The sequence below is a fragment of the Mandrillus leucophaeus genome, unplaced genomic scaffold, assembly GCF_000951045.1.
Source record: "Mandrillus leucophaeus isolate KB7577 unplaced genomic scaffold, Mleu.le_1.0 Scaffold519, whole genome shotgun sequence".
NCBI lineage: Eukaryota > Metazoa > Chordata > Mammalia > Primates > Cercopithecidae > Mandrillus > Mandrillus leucophaeus.
Genome location: NW_012105575.1, coordinates 1,498,032 through 1,521,512, shown reverse-complemented (window position 1 = coordinate 1,521,512; position 23,481 = coordinate 1,498,032). Strand labels below are relative to the sequence as shown.

Here is a 23,481-nt window from a genome sequence, read left to right as displayed (position 1 = left end):
GACACAGCCATTACCAAACCCTTCTAAAGTGATCTCTTAAATCTCTGCCCCACCTCCACTCTTGCCTCTGTAGCCCGTCGACTAGGAGCATGTTGGGTCATCTTTTCCGTTTTTAACGTAAATCATGTGACTCTTCTGCTTAACACCATCTTAATTCACGCTTAAGTTCTTTTAAAAAATCCAGGTCTGGAGACAACGGCTCATGCTTGTAATCCCAATGCTTTGGGAGGCGGAGGCCGGAGGATCACGTGAGCCCAGGAGGTCGAGGCTACAGTGAACTATGATGGTGCCACTATACTCCAGCCAGGGCAACAGAGCGAGACTCTGTCTCCAAAAAAATAAAATGAAATTAAAAGTAATAAAAAGTCCTTAGTAGGCCCTTCAAGCCCCTAAATTAGAGAATAAAAAGTATGTACCTACAGGATCAGGTAGTTAAGTAAGAGTAACACAGGCCAGACATTCAGATGTGGGCACACATCGTATAAGCGAAGGGTACTGGCAAACCAGAGAACATGCCTACAGGGGCAGCTCCAATCCAGCTCCAAATGAAAGATTCCATACAGGAGGGAGAATCTGAAGTTATGAGAGCATCTAGTTTTTTCAGAGAAGCTAGAAATCTGGAGTTTGATGAAAAATCTCAATTTTTAATATGTTAGCCCAATATTTTTAAAACAATGTGAAATAAACCAAATACCTCTGCCAACTGGTATATAAGGCTCTTGGGTGATGACTTCTCAAAACAATCTCCCAAGCCAGGCATGGTTCAGATACTCACACCTGTAATCCCAGCACTTTGAGAGGCTGAGACAGAACTGCTTGAGGCCAGGAGTTCAAGACAACCCTGGCCAACACAGTGAAACCCCATCTCTATTAAAAAAAAACCAAACTTGCCCTTTATCTCTATCCTTGGACAATCTACCACTTCTGTTTCGCTAATTTATCAAGCTTTTCCTGCCTCCGAACCTCTGTACTTATTTTACCCATGAATTTTTGCATTTATTCTGTCTAATGGTGGCCTCTCTCTGCAAGTCACTGCAACATCACCCTATTTCCTATTTGATTCTCTTATAGTGTCTCATCCTCATGGAAGATTTGACCAGTTCACACCAGTAAACTTAGTCTGCAAGGAATGGCTTTACTGATGTATCAATAAAACCCATTTTCAATAAAAAATCAATGCAGAACATATTTAAATGTGTGGACAACATAGATGCACACATACAAACACACACACACACACACACAACTTTTGAACTTCAGGCTAACAAGGTTATTTGTTAAACATCTATAATAAATTGCTACAGATATTGTTTGTGTACCCAGATACACAAACACGTGTGTATACACATAAGAATACATGTTTATATGTGTATGATTTATGTAGAGGTAGATTAATACATAAGTAGATATTAACCTACCTCAATGTCATTCTGCCAGATGGACTCTTTTTAAGGAGTATCTTCATGTAGATATAGGACAGTGGTTCTCAAATTTTGTTCCCCAGAACACCTGGCAATGTCTGGATATTTTTGCCAGTCACAAATGGGGGATGCTATCTACTGGCAGTGAGACAGGCCAAGAGGGGCTGCTAAACATCCTACAATGCATAGGACAGCCTCTACCACAAAGAACTGTCTGGCCCAAAATGTCATTAGTGCTGGGTTTGACAAACCCAGATAGAGTTTTCTCCTTCCTCCACTCCAACTTTGCCTAAAGAAGGAATAAGTATCCCACATTTTTGGTTTGTGGGTGGCATGGAATAATTTCAAATGTTCCTTAGCACCACTGTGAAAGAGATCTTTTTTTATAAAGAAGTATTGATTGTTTCTCTGACCACTAGCATATAGGTTCCATGAGAAACCAGGAAAAAAGTGGGTTCTTTGGTACGGTTTTGGTATTCACCTAGTAGAGTGCTGATCCATTCTAAGCATTCAATAAATGAACAAATAATTCTAGTAGCAGTAATTCACTTTTCTGTGCTTCACATTCTCCACGTCATTCAATGTTTGTTCAATCAATGAAGCACTCAGATTGAAGCACACTATTGGGTTCTAGGCAAACAGAGATCAAGAAGAAATCCACCATACCCACAAATTATTCCAAATGTGGAGTGGAAGCAAATAAATGTGAAATACATCACAATGTAGTTGATACGTTCTTACAGTGAAGACATGTACAAAACACCATAGTAGCACATAGAAGGGGCCAACTCACCTAGACTTGAAGAATTAAGAGTTGGGGACGGGAGGATTAACACCCTCCTGAAGTGATGCTTGGCCTGTCTTATGTGTGCTGAGTGCTAATTAGGCAGTAGGGTAAGAGGAAGAAACAGTATTTCAAAAGATGAGATCTGACAAGTTACATAGTGCAAGCAGTTTAGCATTTGTGGGGCAAGAGAAGGTTTCTCTTTGGAAATAAGAAGAGTAACATATAAAGACCTTAATGTGTAAACATGAATGAATTTCTGTTTTAGTATACGACGGACCAGACTTCATTATTTTCTCCCCACTCTGAGATTCAGTGAACCTATACTTCTGTTCTAGACCATGTTACATAGTGATTGCTCAGTAAATATTTGTGGAATTAAATTGCAAGCTGCACCTACTCCATACCCCATAGTTTTTCTAAATCAATAGTGTATACTGCAATTGCAATGTACTTATCAAAGAGTAAACTTCACAAAGTTGAAGTGAATGCCACTAAAACAGACTCAGAAATAACCATTTCCTTTAATTTTCTCTTCTTTAATAATACACACGTCTCATCTTAAGTACCAGCTCACAGTATTTTAGTCTAAATAATAATGATAATAACAACAGAAAAGCAGGCAGGAAGAACTAGTTTTATTTTAGGCCATGTTCTGTCTCTACCTGCTTGCTCTCAAGCCTCTCAATAGAGATACTTGCCCTACCACTTATACTCAGATTTCTCCTAAAGCTGAATCTCTAAATTAGATTATTATCTTAATATTTTGTAACATTTTAGGCATTGCGTTTCATGTTTTGTAAAACGCTTAGGTAGACAGCCCACTGGCATCACCAAGTCAACCAAAGTGCAATTCCCAGTGTTTCTTGTGAACATTTTGTTCTTCCCTTATTGCTTAAGTCCTTGTGGTTCATGTTAGTCTTGTCTCCGATAGTCACCTGAAATCCCTTCCTGCTGCCTATATTCTCTCAGTTCTATCTGTTCATTCTACTACCCAAAAACTGTTTATCTTTCCTCTTTGCTTCATTTCCAGTAACAATGTCTTTACTCATCATCTCTGCCCTTTATTAGTCGATAGCCTAATCCAGCTTCCATGCTACTGGCTGAGAGATCTTTCTACCCCACCCTATTTCGGATAGGCAGCTGCCTACATAGAAAGCATTTAAGGGCTTCTTTTGCCACATAGTTAAAGGCAGTCTACTTAACAAAGAATATCTTCATATTCTGAGACATACAAGTGGACAGGAAAAATATGAAAAAACGCTCCACTTCACTAATATTCAGAGAAATGCAAATCAAAACTACAATCCATATCATCTCACACCACTCAGAATGGCTATCACTAAAAAGTCAAAAATAACAGATGTTGGCAAGGCTGTGGAGAAAAGGGAACATTTATTATACACTGTTGGTGGGAATGTAAATTAGTTCAGAAACTGTAAAGAAAAGTTTGGAGAATTTTCAAAGAACTTAGAGCAGAACTACTATTCAAGCCCCAAATCCCACTAACCAAAATAAAACAAATTGACCTACAAAAAGACAAATCCTCTTGCATGTTCATCACACTACTTACAATACCAAAGACATGGAATCAACCTAGGTGCCCATCAAAAGTAGAACAGATAAATAAAATGTGGCATGGAATACTATGCAGCCATAAAAAAGCATGAAATCATGTTCTTTGCAGCAACATGGATACAGCTGAAAGCCATTATCCTAAGCAAATTTACACAAGAGCAGAAAACCAAATATCACACGTTCTCAATGATAAGTGGGAGCTACATTTTGGGTACTCATGGACATAAGGATGGGAACAATAGACATCAGTGACTGCCAGAGGGGAAAGGAAGGGAAAGGAGCATGTGTAGAAAAACTAACTTTTGGGTACCATGCTACGTACCTGGCTGACTAGATCACTGTTACCCCAAACCTCTGTATCACGCAATATACCTTTGTAAAAAAACCTGCAGATGTACCCCTCACATCTAAAATAAAAGTTGAACAAAAAGGAGAAAACCTTCATATTCTGACCATAGATTTATCTTTACAGGCATCTGATGTGACAATAATTCTAAATTATTGACAGTTTCTTCAGTATACATACAACATGATTTTTCTTATCTCTGCCTATGTATGTTTTACCTCTGCTTAGTCTGATGGGCAATCAAGCAAAACAGATAGACTATTCATTAATATTTAGGTCAAATTTTCTTTAAATACTCCTTGACCCTAGTAGGAAGTACATTTTCCCTTCCTGCACTTCTATTACCATGTGGGTGTGTGTTCATCATATTCTAATTATTCATATGCCTTCCTCAGTTATTACACAATGTGAACTGTATTAATCCGTTCACATGCTGCTGTGAAGACATACCTGAGACTGGGTAGTTTATAAAGGAAAGAGTTTTAATGGATTCACAGTTCACCATGGCTGAGGTGGCCTCAGGAAACTTACAACCATGGTGGAAGGGAAAGCAAACACATCCTTGACATGGCAGCAGCGAGGAGAAGTGCAGAGCAAAAGAGGAAAAGCCCCTTATAAAACCATCAGATCTCTGTGATGGGGTTGTTTCTTTCTTTCTTCTAAATCTGTTTAAGTTCCTTGTAGATTCTGAATAGTACACCTTTGTCAGATGGATAGATTGCAAAAATGTTCTCCCATTCTGTAACCTGCATGTTTACTCTGATGATAGCTTCTTTTGCTGAGCAGAAGCTCTTTAGTTTAATTAGATCCCATTTATCAAACAATCCCATCAAAAAGTGGGCAAAGGATATGAACAGACACTTTTCAAAAAAAGATGTTTATGTGGCCAACAAACATACGAAAAAAAGCTCATCATCACTGGTCATTAGAGAAATGCAAATCAAAACCACAATGAGATACCATCTCACACCAGTTAGAATGTCAATCATTAAAAAGTCAGGAAAGAACAGATGCTGGAGAAAGGGTGGAGAAATAGGAATGCTTTCACACTGTTGGGACTCTAAACTAGTTCAACCATCGTGGAAGACAGTGTGGTGATTCCGCAAGGATCTAAAACCAGAAATACCATTTGACCCAGCAATCCCATTACTGAGCATATACCCAAAGGATTATAAATCATTCTACTATAAAGACACATGCACACAAATGTTTACTGCACAGCACTATTTACAATAGCAAAGACATGGAACTAACCCAAATGCCCATCGATGATGGACTGGATAAAGGAAATGTGGCACATATCCACCATGGAATACTATGCAGCCATAAAAAAGAATGAGTACATATCCTTTGCAGGGACATGGGTGGAGGTGGAAACCATCATCCTCAGCAAACTAACACAGGAACAGAAAACCAAACACTGCATGTTCTCACTCATAAATGGGAGTTGAACAGTGAGAACACATGGACACATGCAGGGGAACAACACACACTGGGGCCTGTCGGGGGTAGGGGGAAAGAGGATGGAGAGCATTAGGACAAATACCTAATGCATGCGGGGCTTAAAATCTAGATGATGGGTTAACAGGTGCAGCAAACCACCATGGCACATGCATACCTATGTAACAAACCTGCATGTTCAGCACATGTATCCCAGAATGTAAAGTAAAATTAAATAAACAGATAAATAAATAAAACCATCAGATCTCATGAGAAGTCACTCACTATCACAAGAACAGCATGGAAGTAACTGCGCCCATGATTCAATCACCTTCCACCAGGTCCCTCCCACAACACATGGGGATTATGGGAACTACAATTCAAGATAAGATTTGGGTGGGGACACAGCCAAACCATATCATGAACTTTGTGTGTAGTGACCATAACTAATTGTTTTCATATCATCACTGCCTAGAAATCTTTGACCTATGGCAAGTACCCAGTAAAAGTTACATAAATTATCCTAAAGAATAGGAGAGAGTTTCACTGTACTTTTTCTGTCCATCTATCTATGAGTTAGTTTCTGTAAGATACTAGGCAATTTAAAAAATATATATTTTAACAATAATTTGAGGTTCTCAAATTCTCTAGATGTTTCTCAGCAATCTCAGATATACAGCTTATCACTATAAGTTCCTTAAAGAAGCAATTCAGCATTGAAATGTGTCTCTTTAATAATACTGAAGGCAACCTCACTGTGAGCTCTTTACTATCACATTTATGGGAAAAAAAAATCATCAATATTAAGGATAAGCAAAATATTAGATAACATAAACTTATTTAAATTTTCAGTTTGGAGGAGAACATACTATTTTTTCTTAAATACGCTTTTTTTTTTAGAATGTTAAAATGATCAGTTTAGAATTTTATTCATTCAACGAACAGTTATGGAGCTCCCACTATGTACCAGGTGGTGTGGCAACTATTTGGATACTTAGGTTCTGTAAAACAGCCATGGGTCGTCCCATACAGTGACAAGAGACTATAGATATCTACAGGAGAATCTGTAAGTAAGGAATTCAAGGAAGGCTTCCCTGATAAACTGACCACGAGCACATGTGAAGCAAGTGGCAATGACAGGCACACATGAAACGCTGGCCTGGAATGAAATAGACAATATGAAGGGGGATATGTCACACTCAAGTTGGCAGCAATGGAAATTAGGCTGCTCTTTCGGCCATGGAACCTACACCTCTCCCTACTTACTTTCTTCAAATTTCTTCCAGTATTACTATTTCTAAATGGTACTTAATTAGCATTAAGTATCAATAGTCCAACATTTTGCTGCTTTCCTAGAAATATATATTCATATGAAGAGATAAAATTAAATAATACCTATAAGAAATATGTGTGTTTTGCATTTAATCTATCCCTCATTTACAGATAAGGAAAATTTAGAAAAGTTAAATATAACCAATTTCACAGTTCACCAGTGACAGTGTCAAAATTAGTGTACAGAGAGCCAGACACACAAAATGTGATAATTATTTATTAAATCAATGAATTACTCTAGAGGCCAAGCTGCTAACCACCATATTACGCCATAAATATCACTGAATTTCCCAGGCTTATGTCAACTGCTAACCTGAAAATCATGTTCTTAAGACACAGTATTAATACTTTCAATTTCATCTTTGCTTTCTTGAGAGTGTAACTTAATTAGTAGAGAAGGAAGTTGGAAAGAGTGTCTCGGGATTCAAAACATTTTCAACAAGTGAAGTTTGCAGCTAGTACTTCACCTGTCTTTAGAACCCACTGTATTGCTCCAGGATTCAAAAGGGCCTCATTTTTCTCCATCTTCCACACTTCTCAGTCCCTGTGCCCGTCCCACACTCCACATGAAAACCTCCAATCCCCAATGCTACAGAGATGAGCTCCAAGTAAAGGAAGATCTATAATCTGATTAAAATAATCATAGTAATTGTAAATCTCTTAATCCTCTTAGAAGCATTAACTTTTTTTTAAATGTGGGAATGGGGAGGCAAGCTGATACAGCCTCTAATTGTTGGCATTTTTGTACAACATAAACATTATTATATTTCCCTTTACTGGGATAGAAATGGCTATCACATTGACATGGCAATCTGCCCAGAAATCTGTCTCCAAACTGTCAAATTAACACTGAATTTTCCTTTACATGCTCATGCCTTCTCTGCTTTTGTTTGTTTGCTGTTTTGAAATCTCCAAGAGGGGAGATTAAATTTTTTTTAAAATTTGGGGTTTGTAAATCGGGGTCTACACCCAGAACTAACATAAACTAGTTTCTTTTTTTTTTAAAAAAAAGCCAAACAAAACAAACAAAACTTGATAAAGACTACTTAATTAGGAAAATAATAATAGAAACAATGCAACAATTCACACTAAACAGAAGTCAAAACATGCCAAACACTCTTTGAAGCACTTTACATATGTCAGCTTATTTAGTTTTCACAGTAACCCCATCAAGTAGATATTCATATTATCTCAATTTTAATGATAAGGAAAACAGAAAAAAGAAAAAAAGAAAAAGAAAAGCACAAAAACAAATTCTATGCATTTCACTGTGAAACATAATGAAAAATAAAAATTTCTATTGACATAATCCATTCAAGTTGACATGGCTAGTTGGTAATGAAGCGAGATTTCAAACCTACGTATTTTAACCCTGAAGCCTTATAACCTATGCTCTACTGAAAAGCACACCGAGGAGGAAAAATTCAGTGAGAAATAATCCTGCTCACTGTGTTATTCCTAAGTTAAAAACTACAGCACTTCAATTCTGGAAGAGACTGAAATATCCACTGGTTCAATTACCTTCTATTACAGATGAAAAACACAACCACGGTGTGGTGAAAAACGACTTAATGGCAGATTCAAAGCCAGCAACAACCTACTGTAAATCCAAGATGTGTTTTTCTCCTGCACTATACCATAATCAGTCTACAGAAAACCCATAGAAAAATCCACAAACCCCAAGCCAAGGTAGACATCCAAAGTCCTTAGCAATCTATTTTGTGAGGTCCAGTACAAATATAACTGTTGAGTGCCCCCATTTATAAACTACTTCCAAATCTGGTGCTATACAACATTTCTACCACAAGTTGTTCCAAGAGTTTTGAATTTTTTTTTTTAACATGGGGATGTAAATTTGTGATATTTGGCAATTTTTGTATTTCTTCTTTCATGTGTTCATTTTTCTGTTTTTAAAATAACAATTTACTCAAAAAGCAGAAAGAGCATTCATCCCTTCTATAACTCCTGTCAAAGCAAAGTCAAGAAATTCATATTCCAATTTTATTCCCTAAATCACTTATTAATTCACAGAATGACATATGTGCCAGTTGTAAGTAATTCATTAGACACAGACTCTCATAGTTTGAAAGGAGATACAGATGAGTGTATGCAATATGGCATGACTGTGGGCAAAGACAGTATGTAGAAGGTGCTAGAGAAAGATAAGAAGCACATCAAATCTGTCCTGGGTAGGTGACTGGGACAGCTAAGTCCCATTAGCTGGAAGATGAGATACCTGTATTGATTGACTAGGACAAACAGGAATTGGGATGGAAAACAGGGGAGGGAAAAGAACAGAGAGGAAAGGATACAGACAGAGTATCCCCACATGGAGGAAGCAGATGTTAGAAAAGCCAGAGGAGTAAGAGTATATTCATGTGGTTAAAGTTGGTGCCACAATTAGGCATGTGTGCAACATAAGCAAATCAGCAATTCCAACACACCCAAATACACGATACCGTCTCATAAGAAAATGAATTAAACATTTTACTTCTATGGTTCACAAAGAAGAAAAGGTCTTTGTAAGGAAATAAGGAGAAGAAATAGAGTTATGGTCCCAGGGACAATAAAAATCATCAAAGCTTAGACAAATCAGCTAATATACTCTCATGACATTCTTCTAAAGGCTGCAGTTATCATCTATAGAAACAATTTCCAAAGAAATGTGGGAATCATGGCTGTCTTTTCAAATCATGAAGAATCTGTTATTATTGGCAAGCTATTTGTCAAGCATCAGATAATGCTCATCTTTAAACATGCCTCCTATGGACAATAAAATGCTGCTGATGGTTTCCAGCTTCAAATGAATCCGCTCTCCTTGCTCAGGGCACATTACTGCTCCTGACCTCTTCCCTGCCCGTGCCTTGACCTTCTCCCACTCAGACGTTATTCCCTTCCTCATGCCTGTGAGCGTCTCATATTATTCCTGAGCTGTAGCTCTAGAATTTAGCATGAGGAGGGCTGCCCCTGATAGATGTCTTACATGAGTAATGCTCTTAATGATCCCCAATGGGACTACCATATTATTCCAGCAGGATGAATCATTCAGACACAAAAAGAAATTCTATGCATTTTACCGCAAAACATAATGAAAAATAAAACTTTCTACATTTGGAAATATTTTTCTTAAATTTTGCAAAAAATAACCAAGTTTTCCCAAGGAAAAAAAAGAGTTAACAAAAGTTTCTTCATATATTTAGTTTTGTAGTATATCTCAACCACCTGAGCATATTATACCATTTCTACGTTGCCTAAAGAAATCCTCCAAATGTCATTTCAGAAACATTTATGAAATATGCACAAGATTCCTCACAGAAATGCTAGATATACTCTTGAAAACTGTGTACAAATCAATATTTTGTAAGTTAAATAACATTTTTCACTGACAAATTATTTCAGAGATGCTTTCTTTTCATTTCTGGTTAATATTCAATTGTTAATGATTACCAATCCTTTAGATTAAGCTTCTCTCCTGAAAATATTTCTGTCAAATAACTAATACTCTATTAGCAAATAACAAAACAAATAAGGGAAACTAGATTTTAAAAATAATCCTGCAATAAATACTTGCAGAAGATAGGGACTTCTTTGTAATCCAGCCACAACCTCAATTTTCTTTATTTTTATTTCTTAAAATTTCCTTAATGTATTTTCCTAACATGTAATTCATATGCAACACAGTGGTGCATCTCTTAAGAGCAATCAGTAAGCCTTAAAACCATGTTGATAATTTCTCTTCTTATTCAAGAATATATTTATTTATTCAGCTCATCAGGGACTCTTAGCTCATCAAAGGGCTCGTGGTTTTGTTTTCTTTGTTTGTTAGCTTTAGGACAAAAGAATAAACATAAACAGTAAAACTGATCACTTTGCCTAGCTCAACAAATACAATCTGTAAAATGTAAATAGCTACCAATAAAGGAGAAGCTTTTGGTTAAGTAAGCCATTATGTAAACATTTAACTAGTAACTATACAAAGAAGAGGGGCAAACACCAGAAAAATAAAAATGTAAAACACAGAAGATAACAAAAAGTAAGGAGATACTGATGTATTTAGAGTAGAAATAGGCAGCAACAGATTGGTCAGTTGGCCGTAGGATGAGTGGTGTAATACTGCAACCACAAAATGATGGCCTGTATACCATATTTGGTGCAAGCACTTATTATTCATTCACACTCATCTATCCATATTTATTGGTTAGGAAATTGTATTTAAAAATACAAATTTATGCTTCCTCTTGAAAAGTCCATCTGAAAGTTTGTCGACATTGAGGCTGTATTTCCCTGGAGCAAGATTCAGTCAACCACCTCTTGGCCCTGATACAAGCACTTCCTTTCTAAGCAGACCTTGTATAGGCATTTCAGTTTTCAACCCTTACAAAATAATACCAGAAAAAAAACAAAAAAAACCAGAATCTCTTAAGTTTTATTTGTGAGTTTGTGACTTTAGACCAGACTTCAGATGGTTCAGTGGGAAAAAAAGATGAAAAGATCAGTTATCTAGCTTCTTAATACATTTTAAATCTCCTGATCCAGAAAAGCATTACATCCCAGGATACCAAGGGAACACTTATAAAATGCAAGATTTGTTGGATGGTTAGGAGAAAGTTAAAAGTTATTTACATTTTTAAATAAAAAGGAAGGTAGACTCCTCAAACTTGACCTTACACTTTAGAAAGACACTGGCTAATTAGATATATTTAAAACAATAACAACAAAAACAACATAACCAAGGGAAATGAATCTTTATCAAATGAGAAAATAAAACAAAAAAGGGGGGCGGGCATCTTGTGCCTGAAGAATAACAAGTTTAAAAAGAACAAAATAACTCTCTTCGAATACTGAAACTAAATTAGATTTACCTTGGGTAGCTTTGGAGGATAAAACCAGGCCAGTAGGTCAGGAATTAGAATTAGGTTTTAGCTTAATATGCAGACAAGTTTTATAAAAATTGTAAATGTCTATGCTATGAAGAGATAATTCCTGACACAGAAAGTAATGAGCAAAGAATGAAGACTGTGTTCAGGGTACCGCGGAGAGGGCAGAAGGACAGACACATAGCGATAGTCCAAGGTACTGTCCAAAGGATTCTCTGATAGATTGAAAATAAAAATACACACAGCATTATATCAAAGCCTATTTATCTGTCTACTGCTATCTATAACCTCAAAAAAAATGCCAGAAAACAAATATCTTAATCTCTAAGAATTAGGTCATCAAATTTATATTTATTTTACTTTCACCTTCTCTTTATTTGGTTGAAGCATTTTAAAAAATTATTTATTTTTTAAATTGACAAATAAAAATTCTATGTATTTATGGTGTACAACATGTTTTTAAATACGCAAACATTGTAGAATGGTTAAATCAAGCTAATTAACATATGCACTATTTTGTATGGTCTAAATATGAGCTTACTCAGAGGTCATCATGCAAACCTCTATTAAATCACCTACACAGCAACCAACCATTTATCATAAATTCCTTAAGCACAGGGAATGAGCATTTTTTTTCTACTTTGTTGCCTGGTTAGGTGACTGAAAAAATGAATGAGATTATTAAATAATGCTCTTTACAACAATGTCATAAGTGAAATTCTGTAATAACCAATAGCTGTAAAGTCTACCTCTTAAAGCAGATTTTCAGATCACCACTCCTAAATGCACCTCTCAAATACTTTCCCTAGTCAAACAAGTTTTCTCTATTATTTCTCTCAGCACCCTTTCTTTGGGAACCTACTTATTCCACGAAGCGTTTCCTGACGAAGTTAATCCCCTGACCCACCCGTTCCCAAAATGCAATTCTCCCTTCTTTCACCATATGGGAAACCCAGTTCCCAAAATGCAATTCTCCCTTCTTTCATCGTATCGGAAACCCAGTTCCCAAAATGCAATTCTCCCTTCTTTCATCGTATCGGAAACCCAGTTCCCAAAATGCAGTTCTCCCCTCTTTCATCGTATGGGAAACCCAGTTCCCAAAATGCAGTTCTCCCTTCTTTCATCGTATGGGAAACCCAGTTCCCAAAATGCAATTCTCCCTTCTTTCAACATATCAGAAACATCTTTCATTCATATAGTGCCAACAATTCACTAATGTAAATCGACATTTCATTTTGTGGTCTATATGTACACAACTTGAATCTTGTATTAAAAGCTCTTGCACATTATCAGGTATGCCTGAAACATTCCTTAAAGTGTCTAATACCAGCAAAGGTTGGCAGCTGCTGAATAATAATTTTTCATTATTATCATGATTGATAATAGTTTACTGAGGAATAAAATAACATTATTAAGCTCCATTAATAATAAACAAGTAGCATTAAATGAGTGGCAAAGTGCAAAGCAATAGATGTACTAAAATATATTTATTATGAAGCATGTATGTGTGTGTATACAGGTATATGTATACATACATAGTATACATATTTATATTGTATATTATATATATTTATGTATATATACTTTTTTTTTTGAGACAGGATCTCACTTTTCCACTCTGGCTGAAGTGCAAAGGCATGAATACAGCTCATTGCATCCTCAACCTCCTAGGCTCATCCACCCACCTCAGCTTCCCAAGTAGCTGAGACTAAAAGCATCCACCACCACACCATGCTAAGTTGTGTTTTTTGTTTGTTTGTTTGTTTGTTTTCTGTAGCATCTCATTATGTTGCCCAGGCTGGTCTCAAACTTCTGGGCTTAAGCAATCCTCCCACCTCAATCTCCCAAAGTACTAGGATTACAGGCATGAGCCACTGTACCCAGTCCTGAAGTGTGTGTGTGTGTGTGTGTGTGTGTGTGTTGTGTTTTGTTTTTTTTTTTTTCCCAGATGGAAGTCTCACTGTTGTCACCTGAGCTTGAGTACAATGGCACAATCTCAGCTCACTGCAAAAAATATATATATAGTTACATATATTTTTTATATATACACACATATATATATATAATTTTTTTTTCTTTAAGTAGAGATGGGGTTTCACCATGTTGGCCAGGCTGCTTTCAAACTCCTGACCTCAGGTGATACACCCGCCTCGGCCTCCCAAAGTGCTGGGTTTACAGGCGTGAGCCACCATGCCCAGCCTGAAGTATATTTTAAAACAATGTAAAAACCTTAATAAGAACCAAGTCTCAAATAAGGGAAATTTTTAGATATGATACTGTTTTGATTAGTGGTATAGAGGAAGAAACTGGGGAAAGCTTCAATTTTCATTTAAGCCTTATGTAAACTCCCAAACCTATGGAAATAGATGAATGTAAATATACAATCCCATCTACATGTTTGGAAATAACTTTGGAAGACCACTGAATTCAGCTGAGAAAACCCTACCTAAGAAATTATACAACAGCCATAGTCAGAAACACATATTTAAAACAGTAAGAAAAGCAAAAGAATGGTATTCCCCAAACCAACTGCATTACTTCTGAAAGAGTATCGATTACAGTTCTGTTTTTGGTAGCTATAACAGACTCATACAGGTTTCATTGGCAGGAATTATGTGAACCAATGCTAAAGTCTTTGTTTTCCGTAAAACTTGTCATTGGAGAAGAACACACCTTTAAAGGAATGCTAATCACAGATTCTAAGTAAGCTTCTGCTTAATATGTTTTATCATCAATTACATCTTATCGCCATTTATTATCAAAATCAAAAAATGAAAATTAAACAATCAGTTCCTTATAGAATAAGGATAACAGTGATTCTACTTTCTCTATAAGGACAAATTCTACTCACACAATTGAGCTATCATAAAAACTAGTTGGTACTTACTATTTCAAATGTATTCCACAAACTGAACAGCACTGAAAAAACCATATTATAGGGCTGGACTTAACGTTTCTGTGTTGTAGGGTGTGTAATACCAGGGTACATTCTTTTTTGTGGGTTATCATGTGACAAAGAGAAGAAAGCAACAGACAGTAAGATGCAACATAAAAATCAAACATCTAAAAAGGAACTAAAACAGGTTGGCAGCATGATGTAGTTCCCTCCCAAAAAAGCATCTAAATATGTTCTAAACATATTTTACACTGTTTCATCTACATTCATTATCTTTAAGGGAATAGTATAGTGTGTTTGTAGAATTATGAAAAGCAGGAATTCTGGGATGAGACAGGCTAATTTCAAATCCTCACTCTACTACATTGACTGGCCATAGTGAAAGAGCTTAACTTGTTGAACCTCATTTTTCATATTGACAGACAGGGCTAATAACAACACATTCATTTCTAATGTGATTGTTTTAAGTATTAAATAAGATAAGGCATGTTAGCACTTTGTCAAGCAGATAATAACACCGTATAACTTTTAGGCATTATCAGTGTTACCAATATTATTAGAGATATTATTGATTCCTAGTGTTCCAGGTTCCGTGTATACAGCTGGGCCTATACTACTGCATCAATCATCACTTAGTAAGTCACTTGGGTTTTTTTCATCATGTAAATATATATATTTATTTATTTATTTATCTATCTATATCTATATATAGACTCTTAAAAAGCAATGAGCGCTTCAGATTCAATGACCCATGATAGGAGAAAAGATCACATAACACAATGAGTTTCTTTTTCTTCCTCACCATCCTGAATTTAAATCAAAGCTGTCCTTAGGATGCTTGTGTTCAATCTGAATTCATGGAGATGAATAGCAATGATCTTGTCAGTGAATACCCTTCCTATTTGCATAGATATCTGAATGAAAGCTTTACGTCTCCCCTGTTTTTCTTCTACAGATTTAGATTTTGCAACTATATTACTAAATTCATTAATTTAAGCAAGTGGTCGTTCTACCAGGTTGCTAGGGCATTTTCACTTCTCTTCAGATACAAGAGAAATGAACAGATGCGTTTTATTTTCCACAGCCTGTACAAGCTGGTTTACTTTACTCAGACAACTTGCTAATGGAATGGTCTGGATATACTGAAATTACTTCCCAAACCAAGCAACTAAAGAAGTTTAAAGCTACCCAGAGGCATGTGTAGTTAACACATACAAAGGTACTTTAACTCACTTTGTTGTATGAGCAAGGACCATTTCAGTGAAGTTTCAGAGTGATAGACTTCCTTTTCAATAAAGCCTAAGTGCACAAAATCAGCTTTAGAGCTATGCAACTAAAAAGTAGACATGTTCTTGTATAGGAAAGGAATTGCAGATAGATACATTTCTTTAGCCAAATTAAAAGTCTACCATTAGTGAAAAAAGAAAATCACATGCTAAACAAGAAAATGTAACAGCAGGCAAGTTAAGTTGGAGATCAATTTATGAGACTTAGTGTATCTCATTAGCACTATGTCGCCAAATGATATTGAAACAGACATTTGTGACCCGATTCAATCATTCTTTGGCTTCATTTCTTTTCCTACTCTACCTGAAAAGGATAATAATGTAAAAGGGCTCCAATCACGTTAGTGCAGAGAAGTTAAAATCTAGCTTTGTTTCCTCTTCTACCAAAACCCAGGAATAAACTTAGCAAGTTGGTGTTATATATATACTCCATAATGTTGCATAAATTGTGACCATACCTAACATGATCCAAAGACTTTTATGTCATATGAATACTATCTTGTTATGCTCATTGAAATTATAAGTTAAATCAAGAGATAACATATACCTGAAATGGCTTTTCAAGTACTTAATAATCACATGTAACAGACTTTTTTACTCTTTAACTTTCTATACAAACTGGGCATACGAACTGTGTTTCAAGCAGAACTCAAATAATCTTAGAGAAGAGCTTTGAGGACTCCATGCTCCTTTCACGGCTGACTGTGGACAAGCTGTCCCCAGCTCTCAGGTCCTGTACAGATGAGTTGAATTTAGATATATTTTGAACTTAATACTTTCTGAACTCTAACGAAGAGCATCTTGAGAAAGTGTTTTAACTGTGAGCTGTTATTACTAGAAGTAGTTTAAAAATGTGTTCTAGTAAACCTTGCTCTACTTAACTGAAAGACTAACATGATTTTAAAAATAGATCCCCAAAATACTGTATTATTAGGAAGCAAAACCGACTATTTCCTATATGCTGCATACAAAGCAATCACTTGACACAAAAAGACTATATTCCCATTTAACACAGAACCACGTTGCTCTGTTGACATTCGCTTGTATCCTTTGATGGTGCTTTTAACGCTTCATTTAAGTGTCAAACTAGGTGACAAGCATTAAGCCCAGACAGACTATTTAGTCTCATCTTGTGATCCTAGAACATTTTCTACAATTGCTTACCTTCTATCCACTTTCCCCAAAAAATAATATGAATTAATTAAATTAAATAAACAGAATATTCTTTTCCGGCTCTAAGCCATGGACAGCTGTGAACGCCACAGAGGTATTTCTCTCCTTGAATAAAGTCAGAAAGATATGCACAGTCATGCTGTTCAAAATATTATCTTAAGTGTGGAACAACACTGTCATAAGATGTTTGGAAGCCAAGTAAAATCGCAGAAATAAGAGGATTTGTAGCAGCCTGTTTTGGCTGAAGGGAAATGAGGCTGAGCTCTCCCATGAAGCAAGCAACATGACACCTTTCGGTGTTAGAAATAGCCTTTTGGATGGTTAAAAAAGAGAGAGGAAAAAGCAAAGCAGTGGAGATCAAAGCTATCTCCCCGTACACCACAGATCATCTTTTTTTCTTCCTCTTCAACAGCAAGATTGAAGGAAGGGGCTGAAAGTGGAGGGTGAAGGGGAAAGGAAATCATGCTAATCCAGAATTGTAAAGAATGGAGGTAGCCTTTTGATCTCCACAGGATGGCAACTTTATTGGCTATGCATAAGCAGTTTCCAACCAGCTGATCAACCAGGTATTAAGGCTCAGCCCCTCCATGATCAGTAACCATGAAGTGAGTTATCTGTGAACAGCAGTCAAGCAGAAGGCTCATCTGCTAAATGATCACCAGCCCATACTCAACCCACAGCCTGAGAGCAACCACAGGGGAAATGATTGTCTCTCCACAGGCTCTTCTGGGAGGAGTACCAATTATCTGCCTTGGGATTCAGAGCAGAGCAAAATCTTTCCTCAAGTGTGCAAGAAGGACAATGCCATTCATTCTCCAAAATACAACTTGGAAGCCATGTGCATCTGCATCCCCAGCAGACAACGTTTGGAATCACATTCAGTCTCCTCTTTTAAGCATGCCAGAAAATGCAGACATCATCAAGGCTGAATGTGAACTGGTTAGATGTAAAGAACGGACTGTCTTGCCTGGTGATTTAAAAATTAGAGACCATTTTCTTAATAACAGGAAGAATAATACCTTCCATCCAAATTCTCAAGTGTTCAAACCACAGTCTCATGTAAGTGGATTTTTTTTGAGACAAGTTTTAAAATAAAAAGCGATTGAACCATAATCTTTCTTATTTAAATTCTTAATTTCTCTTTCAACTAGGAAAATGCACAGTAGTTAAGAGTTTTAGAGCCAGCGTGGTTCAAATCCCTGCTGAACCACATTTCCTAACTTCTCTATGATATAGTTTCCACAGCAATAAAATCGGGGCACAGTAATATCTTAGAAACAACAGCATATATGTCATAGGATTTTTATGAGCATTAAATAAGATAATGGCGAGTGTTCAGTGATAGTCCTAGTTTCATAGTAAAAGTCGCCATTTCCATAAAGTTTCTTATTGCACCTAGAGTTTGAACTCCATCTCCTCTTGTAATTATTTCCTTCTTCCACTTTACTGGTCTCCTGTAAACAAAAGCGTTACGATACAGAAGGTAACTACTTGGTGTATGGGTCTTGTATATACATTGAGGCAGTCAATATTCTAAAGTCTTATCATATGTAGGTTAAAAAAAACTATTCTATTGATTCACGAAAGAGTTAAACATGCTTCAAATCGCTTTTTTTGGTAGTTTTAAACATGCAAACTATCTAGTTCTTTATACAGTTGTTGAATTTAAGAGTATATACACTGACATCATATTTTCAGAAACCCACTTTTTGGGCCGGGCACACTGGTTCATCCCTGTAATCCCAGCACTTTGGGAGGCCGAAGCAGGCAGATCACCTGAGGTCGGGAGTTTGAGATCAGCCTGGCCCACATATCGAAAACCCATCTCTATTACTAAAAATTCAAAAATTATCCTGGCATGGTGGTGGGCGCCTGTAATTTCAGCTACTCAGGAGGCTGAGGCAGAAGAATCACTTGAACCCAGGAGGCAGAGGTTGCAGTGAGCCGAGATCGCGCCGCTGCCCTCCAGCCTGGGCGACAGGGTGGGACTCCGTTTCAGAAACAGAAAAAGAAATCCACTTTTTGGATTCGCTGCTGGTGCTGTGTGTGGTCAGAGGGCGACTCACACTCGGCTGCTGTGTCTACTTCCACCGTATCCCCGCCTGTATTTTAAAACTAGCTTAATGCTGGACCTCAGTTTCTATGACACTTCTCTAGACGTCTGCTTTTTGTTTATTACTTTATTTTTCTTTTTGGTTCTTTTCTTTCATGTAGTCTACAGATTACCTTAGGCCTAATTTTAAATTGAATGATAACTTTGCTTTCCTTCTATTTTCCTATATGAACTCGAGCTCACAGGGCAGTTTATATTTTTGTTTTAAAAATTAAACATTTTTTAAAGGCCAAAGTTAACCGAAGTATCACCATAACATCTTTTATTAACACAGATGATAATAAATAAAGATTCAACCACTTATAGTCTTCACTGAGAAGCTGTTATCCTGCTTACTTCCCGTTGGATTCCTGTTGCCCAGTTATTTTAAATTATAGATATCTAGTCAATGTAAAAATGAAAAATAAATGGTCATTGTTAGTCTGAAATTTAGCATTCTGTGTCACTTTAAATGACATAAGAATATTTCATTTGTTGTAGCAAAGACTAAGAAAAAACTTCAGGTAAACTTTCTGTTCTAAGGCCTTTTAACCATAAATGTCTTATGCATTAGAATGTCCATTATCAAGAAATAAAGATATTTTAAAAGATATCACAGTATTTAAGTATGTACATTTAAAAGCCAGAAAGGTTATAAAGAAACTAGCCAGATCATATTGGAACTACACGATAACCTTACCAGAAAGAAAGACGGAAGAAGGAGGAGAGGAAGATAGACCAGAGACCAGACAATTGGTTCAAATAGTGAAACTTACCTAAAAAAGCTCCTCTTCCCAAGAGAAACCCTACCCCCTCCCCCCACCAAAAAAAAACCCAAGAAAAAGAAAGACAGTATGAGTAAACTATCATTTATTTGAAATTCAAATCTCATCCTAAGTTTGAACTGAAATTCAATTACTTTTTCACTTAAAAGCAGGTTTTAGCAAATGCATTGGAGAAGAGGAAGTCTATGAAGGAAAAATGTTAGATCCTGAGAGAGCACATGGATTTTTTTCAGGGCTACCTCTCCCTGCACCCTCCCACCCCGCAAACTCACCAGAAGTCTATCTGTCCATAAAAAAGGCAGACAGACCAACTAATTAAAGGAATATACCTGAAAAATGAATTTCAGAAGGAATAACCACTTTTTCTACATCCCAGTTTCATTGAATGAAAGGTTATTTTTTGTAGCATCAAGTTAATAGATAAAAGGTTGTAAGAAGTGAACACTCTTAAGCACAACACTTAATACTAAGAATGCCATCAACATACCAAAATGGAGTTTATAATCTGTTTGAAGAAAAGTGTTAGACTTTGTTAAGTTGGCAGACAGTTAAAAAAGGAAGAAAAGAAAGAAAAAAAGAACTGACAACCAATAGATGCTTTCACAGGTTAAATCTTGTTGAAGGTTAAGTTATCCTCTCAGTACACTTTGATTTATTTAAGCTCACCACATTTCTCTTAAATACACTCCATTAACAAGTGATAGACTGTGATCCTAGGCTTGGGGCAAGACATGAAACACAATCTTTCAAGAACTTCATTCATTCTCTGACCAGGTGTCTTGAACACACCCAGGTTACTAGTTACTTGAGTTCTGTGAAGTATTATTCAAATCAATGCACTCACCCTAGCAGCTCAATAGTCTGGCCTCCCAAGTTCAGATTCACAGCGTGAGTGAAAGTTATCAGAGGAATAGCAAGCTTCAGGCTAGGTATGAGGGAGCACTTTGGAAAGAAGCTTTTGTCCTGAAAAGTGGCAAAGTAGATAGGCACACCTATAGGAAAAACTTAGGTTTACAAAAATCATCAATGGCTTAAATGGAAAATTAAATAAGGAACAGAAAAACTAGAAATTTTAGATTTCTAAAAGCTAGAAATCAATGTAGCTCTAACATTATAATTGTCTCATATCTATTCAAATTACATTTCTGATATTTACTACTCAGATTACTAAATCTAACAGGAGAGTATATTCCCAAATAATTCTCCAAGTGAAGACAGAATTTCCAAGTTGACACGACCAGCTTTCAGTGATACCTTATTAGTGTGACCCTATCTTTAATCTACAGCCATGATAAAATGTTCCAACATATACAAACTCAACTCAAACAGTGACTAATGACCATTAATCCCTCTATCTTCAGTAATCTGCCCCTCCAGTCATTTATCACAATGACACTTCACTTTACACACGTAAATAAACTTTAACCAGAAAGGTGAATCAACAGAAATCTCAAAGGTATCTGAAGCTGTAAATTAAACTAGGGAGAGACACAGCCAAGAGAGGCAAATAGAGAGATCAGATTTTAATGTTTTTGATTTGCATCCACAGCTAGGTGTGGGGGATTGGAGGGACTATTCAATCACTTCGATAGGCAAACTAAGGAAAACTAAGGCGTTACAGAAGGAGAAGCTGGAAATGGGGAATGCCAACCCCAAGGAGTTAGTCTACTCATCCCTCCACTGTGACATACATGAGACATACCAGGTTGAAACTTCACTTTCTGTTTTCTTTAAAGGAGAAACAATTTAATAATTTTTAAAATGTACTTTAGTTGCAAATCTTCCTTGTAACTTTCAGCCAGCAAGCACAATTCATAGGCTAAAATTATTTTAGGGGTTTATTCGGTATCATTTAGCTGACGTATGTGGTTTATTTATTTATTTCCACCCACCCCCCCCCCTTTTTCTTACTCTGTTACCTATCTGCCTTAAGTAAAATCCCCGGTCAAAACATAAATGATAACCATAGACCACAAAAGCTCAAACTAACCTTTAAAATCGTTTCATAATTGTGCAAACTGAGTGACTCTTACCGATAAGCCCTGATGCAACTTGAAGCTCAGTATGAGAATGTGACTATAAAAATTCCGAGGTCCAGTGTGTATGTGTGTGTGTGTGTGTGCGTGTGTGTGTGTGTGTTTTAAAGCCTGAAATCGGATCCGTGATTGAAACCAGAATCTACCAAAAAGAAAGAAACAAAAGTTGAGTCGTGGCTCAGTTCACCCACAGTAAAAAAGTTTCTTAGGGAGGGTAAAAAAAAAAAACTATTTGCAAGTGTAGATACAGTGTGTCCTCTTAGGTCAGAAGGGCCCCGTTTCAGCATCCTTCCAACACTTCATATGGAATTTCAGTATGATTTAATTAATCCTAAACATCCCAAATTCAGCTGTTTTCTTTCGCCAGTGAGACTTCCCAGGCAACTAACTGTCCCCTTTCCGATGCTGGCAACCGCTTGTTTCCTTCTAAACCCAGCGACGCAGTGGCTATTTTATATCCTACCTTAAGAAGAAGTTATTTCATGAAGCTTCTTCAGAATCAAATTTAATTACAGACTTTGGTTACATAAAACAACTACTAATAACCCCTTGTGCTCGGAAGAGGAGGGGCTAGAGGAGGACTCGGTTCAGGAATCCTGGCCAGCCTGCGGGCCACAAGCTCCCGGGGCGCACATTTCCCTCCCCAGGGAAGCGGCCGGTGGCTGATACTCACTTCGGCTCATCCTGGGGGCCCCAGCTCCCTGCCAGCCGCGGCCTCCTCCCACCCCAGTGCTTAGACGTGCGTTTGCCCAGAGTAATCTGGGCGTGCCCTGAACTTGGCAAAAGGCCGAGATCTGCAAAGAGTCTTGAGGAGGTTCAGGGGCGGAGGGGAGGTTTTGGGGAATGGGAAAAAGAGACAACCCCAAATGCGAACTAGGAACATGTTCGCCCAAAAGTCTTGCAGGAATAGAGCCCCTCCCGCCTTGGGAGGGACGGGTATAACCAAAATGCAATTCTGGGTTTGGTTGTGAAAAGTGGAGAGAGGGGAACAGGGAGGATCAAGGGTGAAGAAAGAAGACGCGGGGTTACCTGAACAGAGACATATTAATCCAAACAGGTAAAAGTGAGCAGGCTCCGCAATCATTGTCCTCGGGTGGATCCTGCATACAGTCTCATGCCAAGAGGAGAGAGTGGAAATAGGGTCCCCAAATGTATGAAGCCACACACCACACACACCACACACAAAGGCTTAATATAAGCAACGTGGGTCAATTAGCCGGGAGTTTTCAGGGCAATTACTCGTCGACCTTTCCGGACGCTTGTCAGTATCTCCGAGACTTTTGCGGAGGAAGAATTCCCAGGTCTGTCTTCTCCGGCCGCAGGGTTTCCGAGGCGGCTCAGACACTTTCAAGAAGCACCATCCAAAGCGAACAACAAAGAGCCGAAGCAGAAGCGCAGTCGCGCCGCTTCCTGCCTCCGCGGTCGGGCCGAGCCT

The 23,481-nt window shown here is 37.3% G+C and overlaps 1 protein-coding gene across 3 annotated transcripts in view; it reads right to left on the bottom strand.

Annotated features, from left to right (window-relative positions):
- ROBO1 (roundabout, axon guidance receptor, homolog 1 (Drosophila)) overlaps positions 1–23,481 on the bottom strand; it is a 1,186,609-nt gene that overhangs the window by 402,591 nt on the left and 760,537 nt on the right. For 2 of the 3 annotated variants that reach the window (XM_011996535.1, XM_011996536.1), the window contains exon 1: positions 23,076–23,480. The exons of the other annotated variant lie outside the window; for it this stretch is intronic. In XM_011996535.1, coding sequence (XP_011851925.1) covers positions 23,076–23,130 — 55 coding nt within the window. In that variant the 5' untranslated portion in view covers positions 23,131–23,480. Of the gene's footprint in view, positions 1–23,075; position 23,481 lie in introns of those variants that run through there. 3 annotated transcript variants of the gene reach the window in all.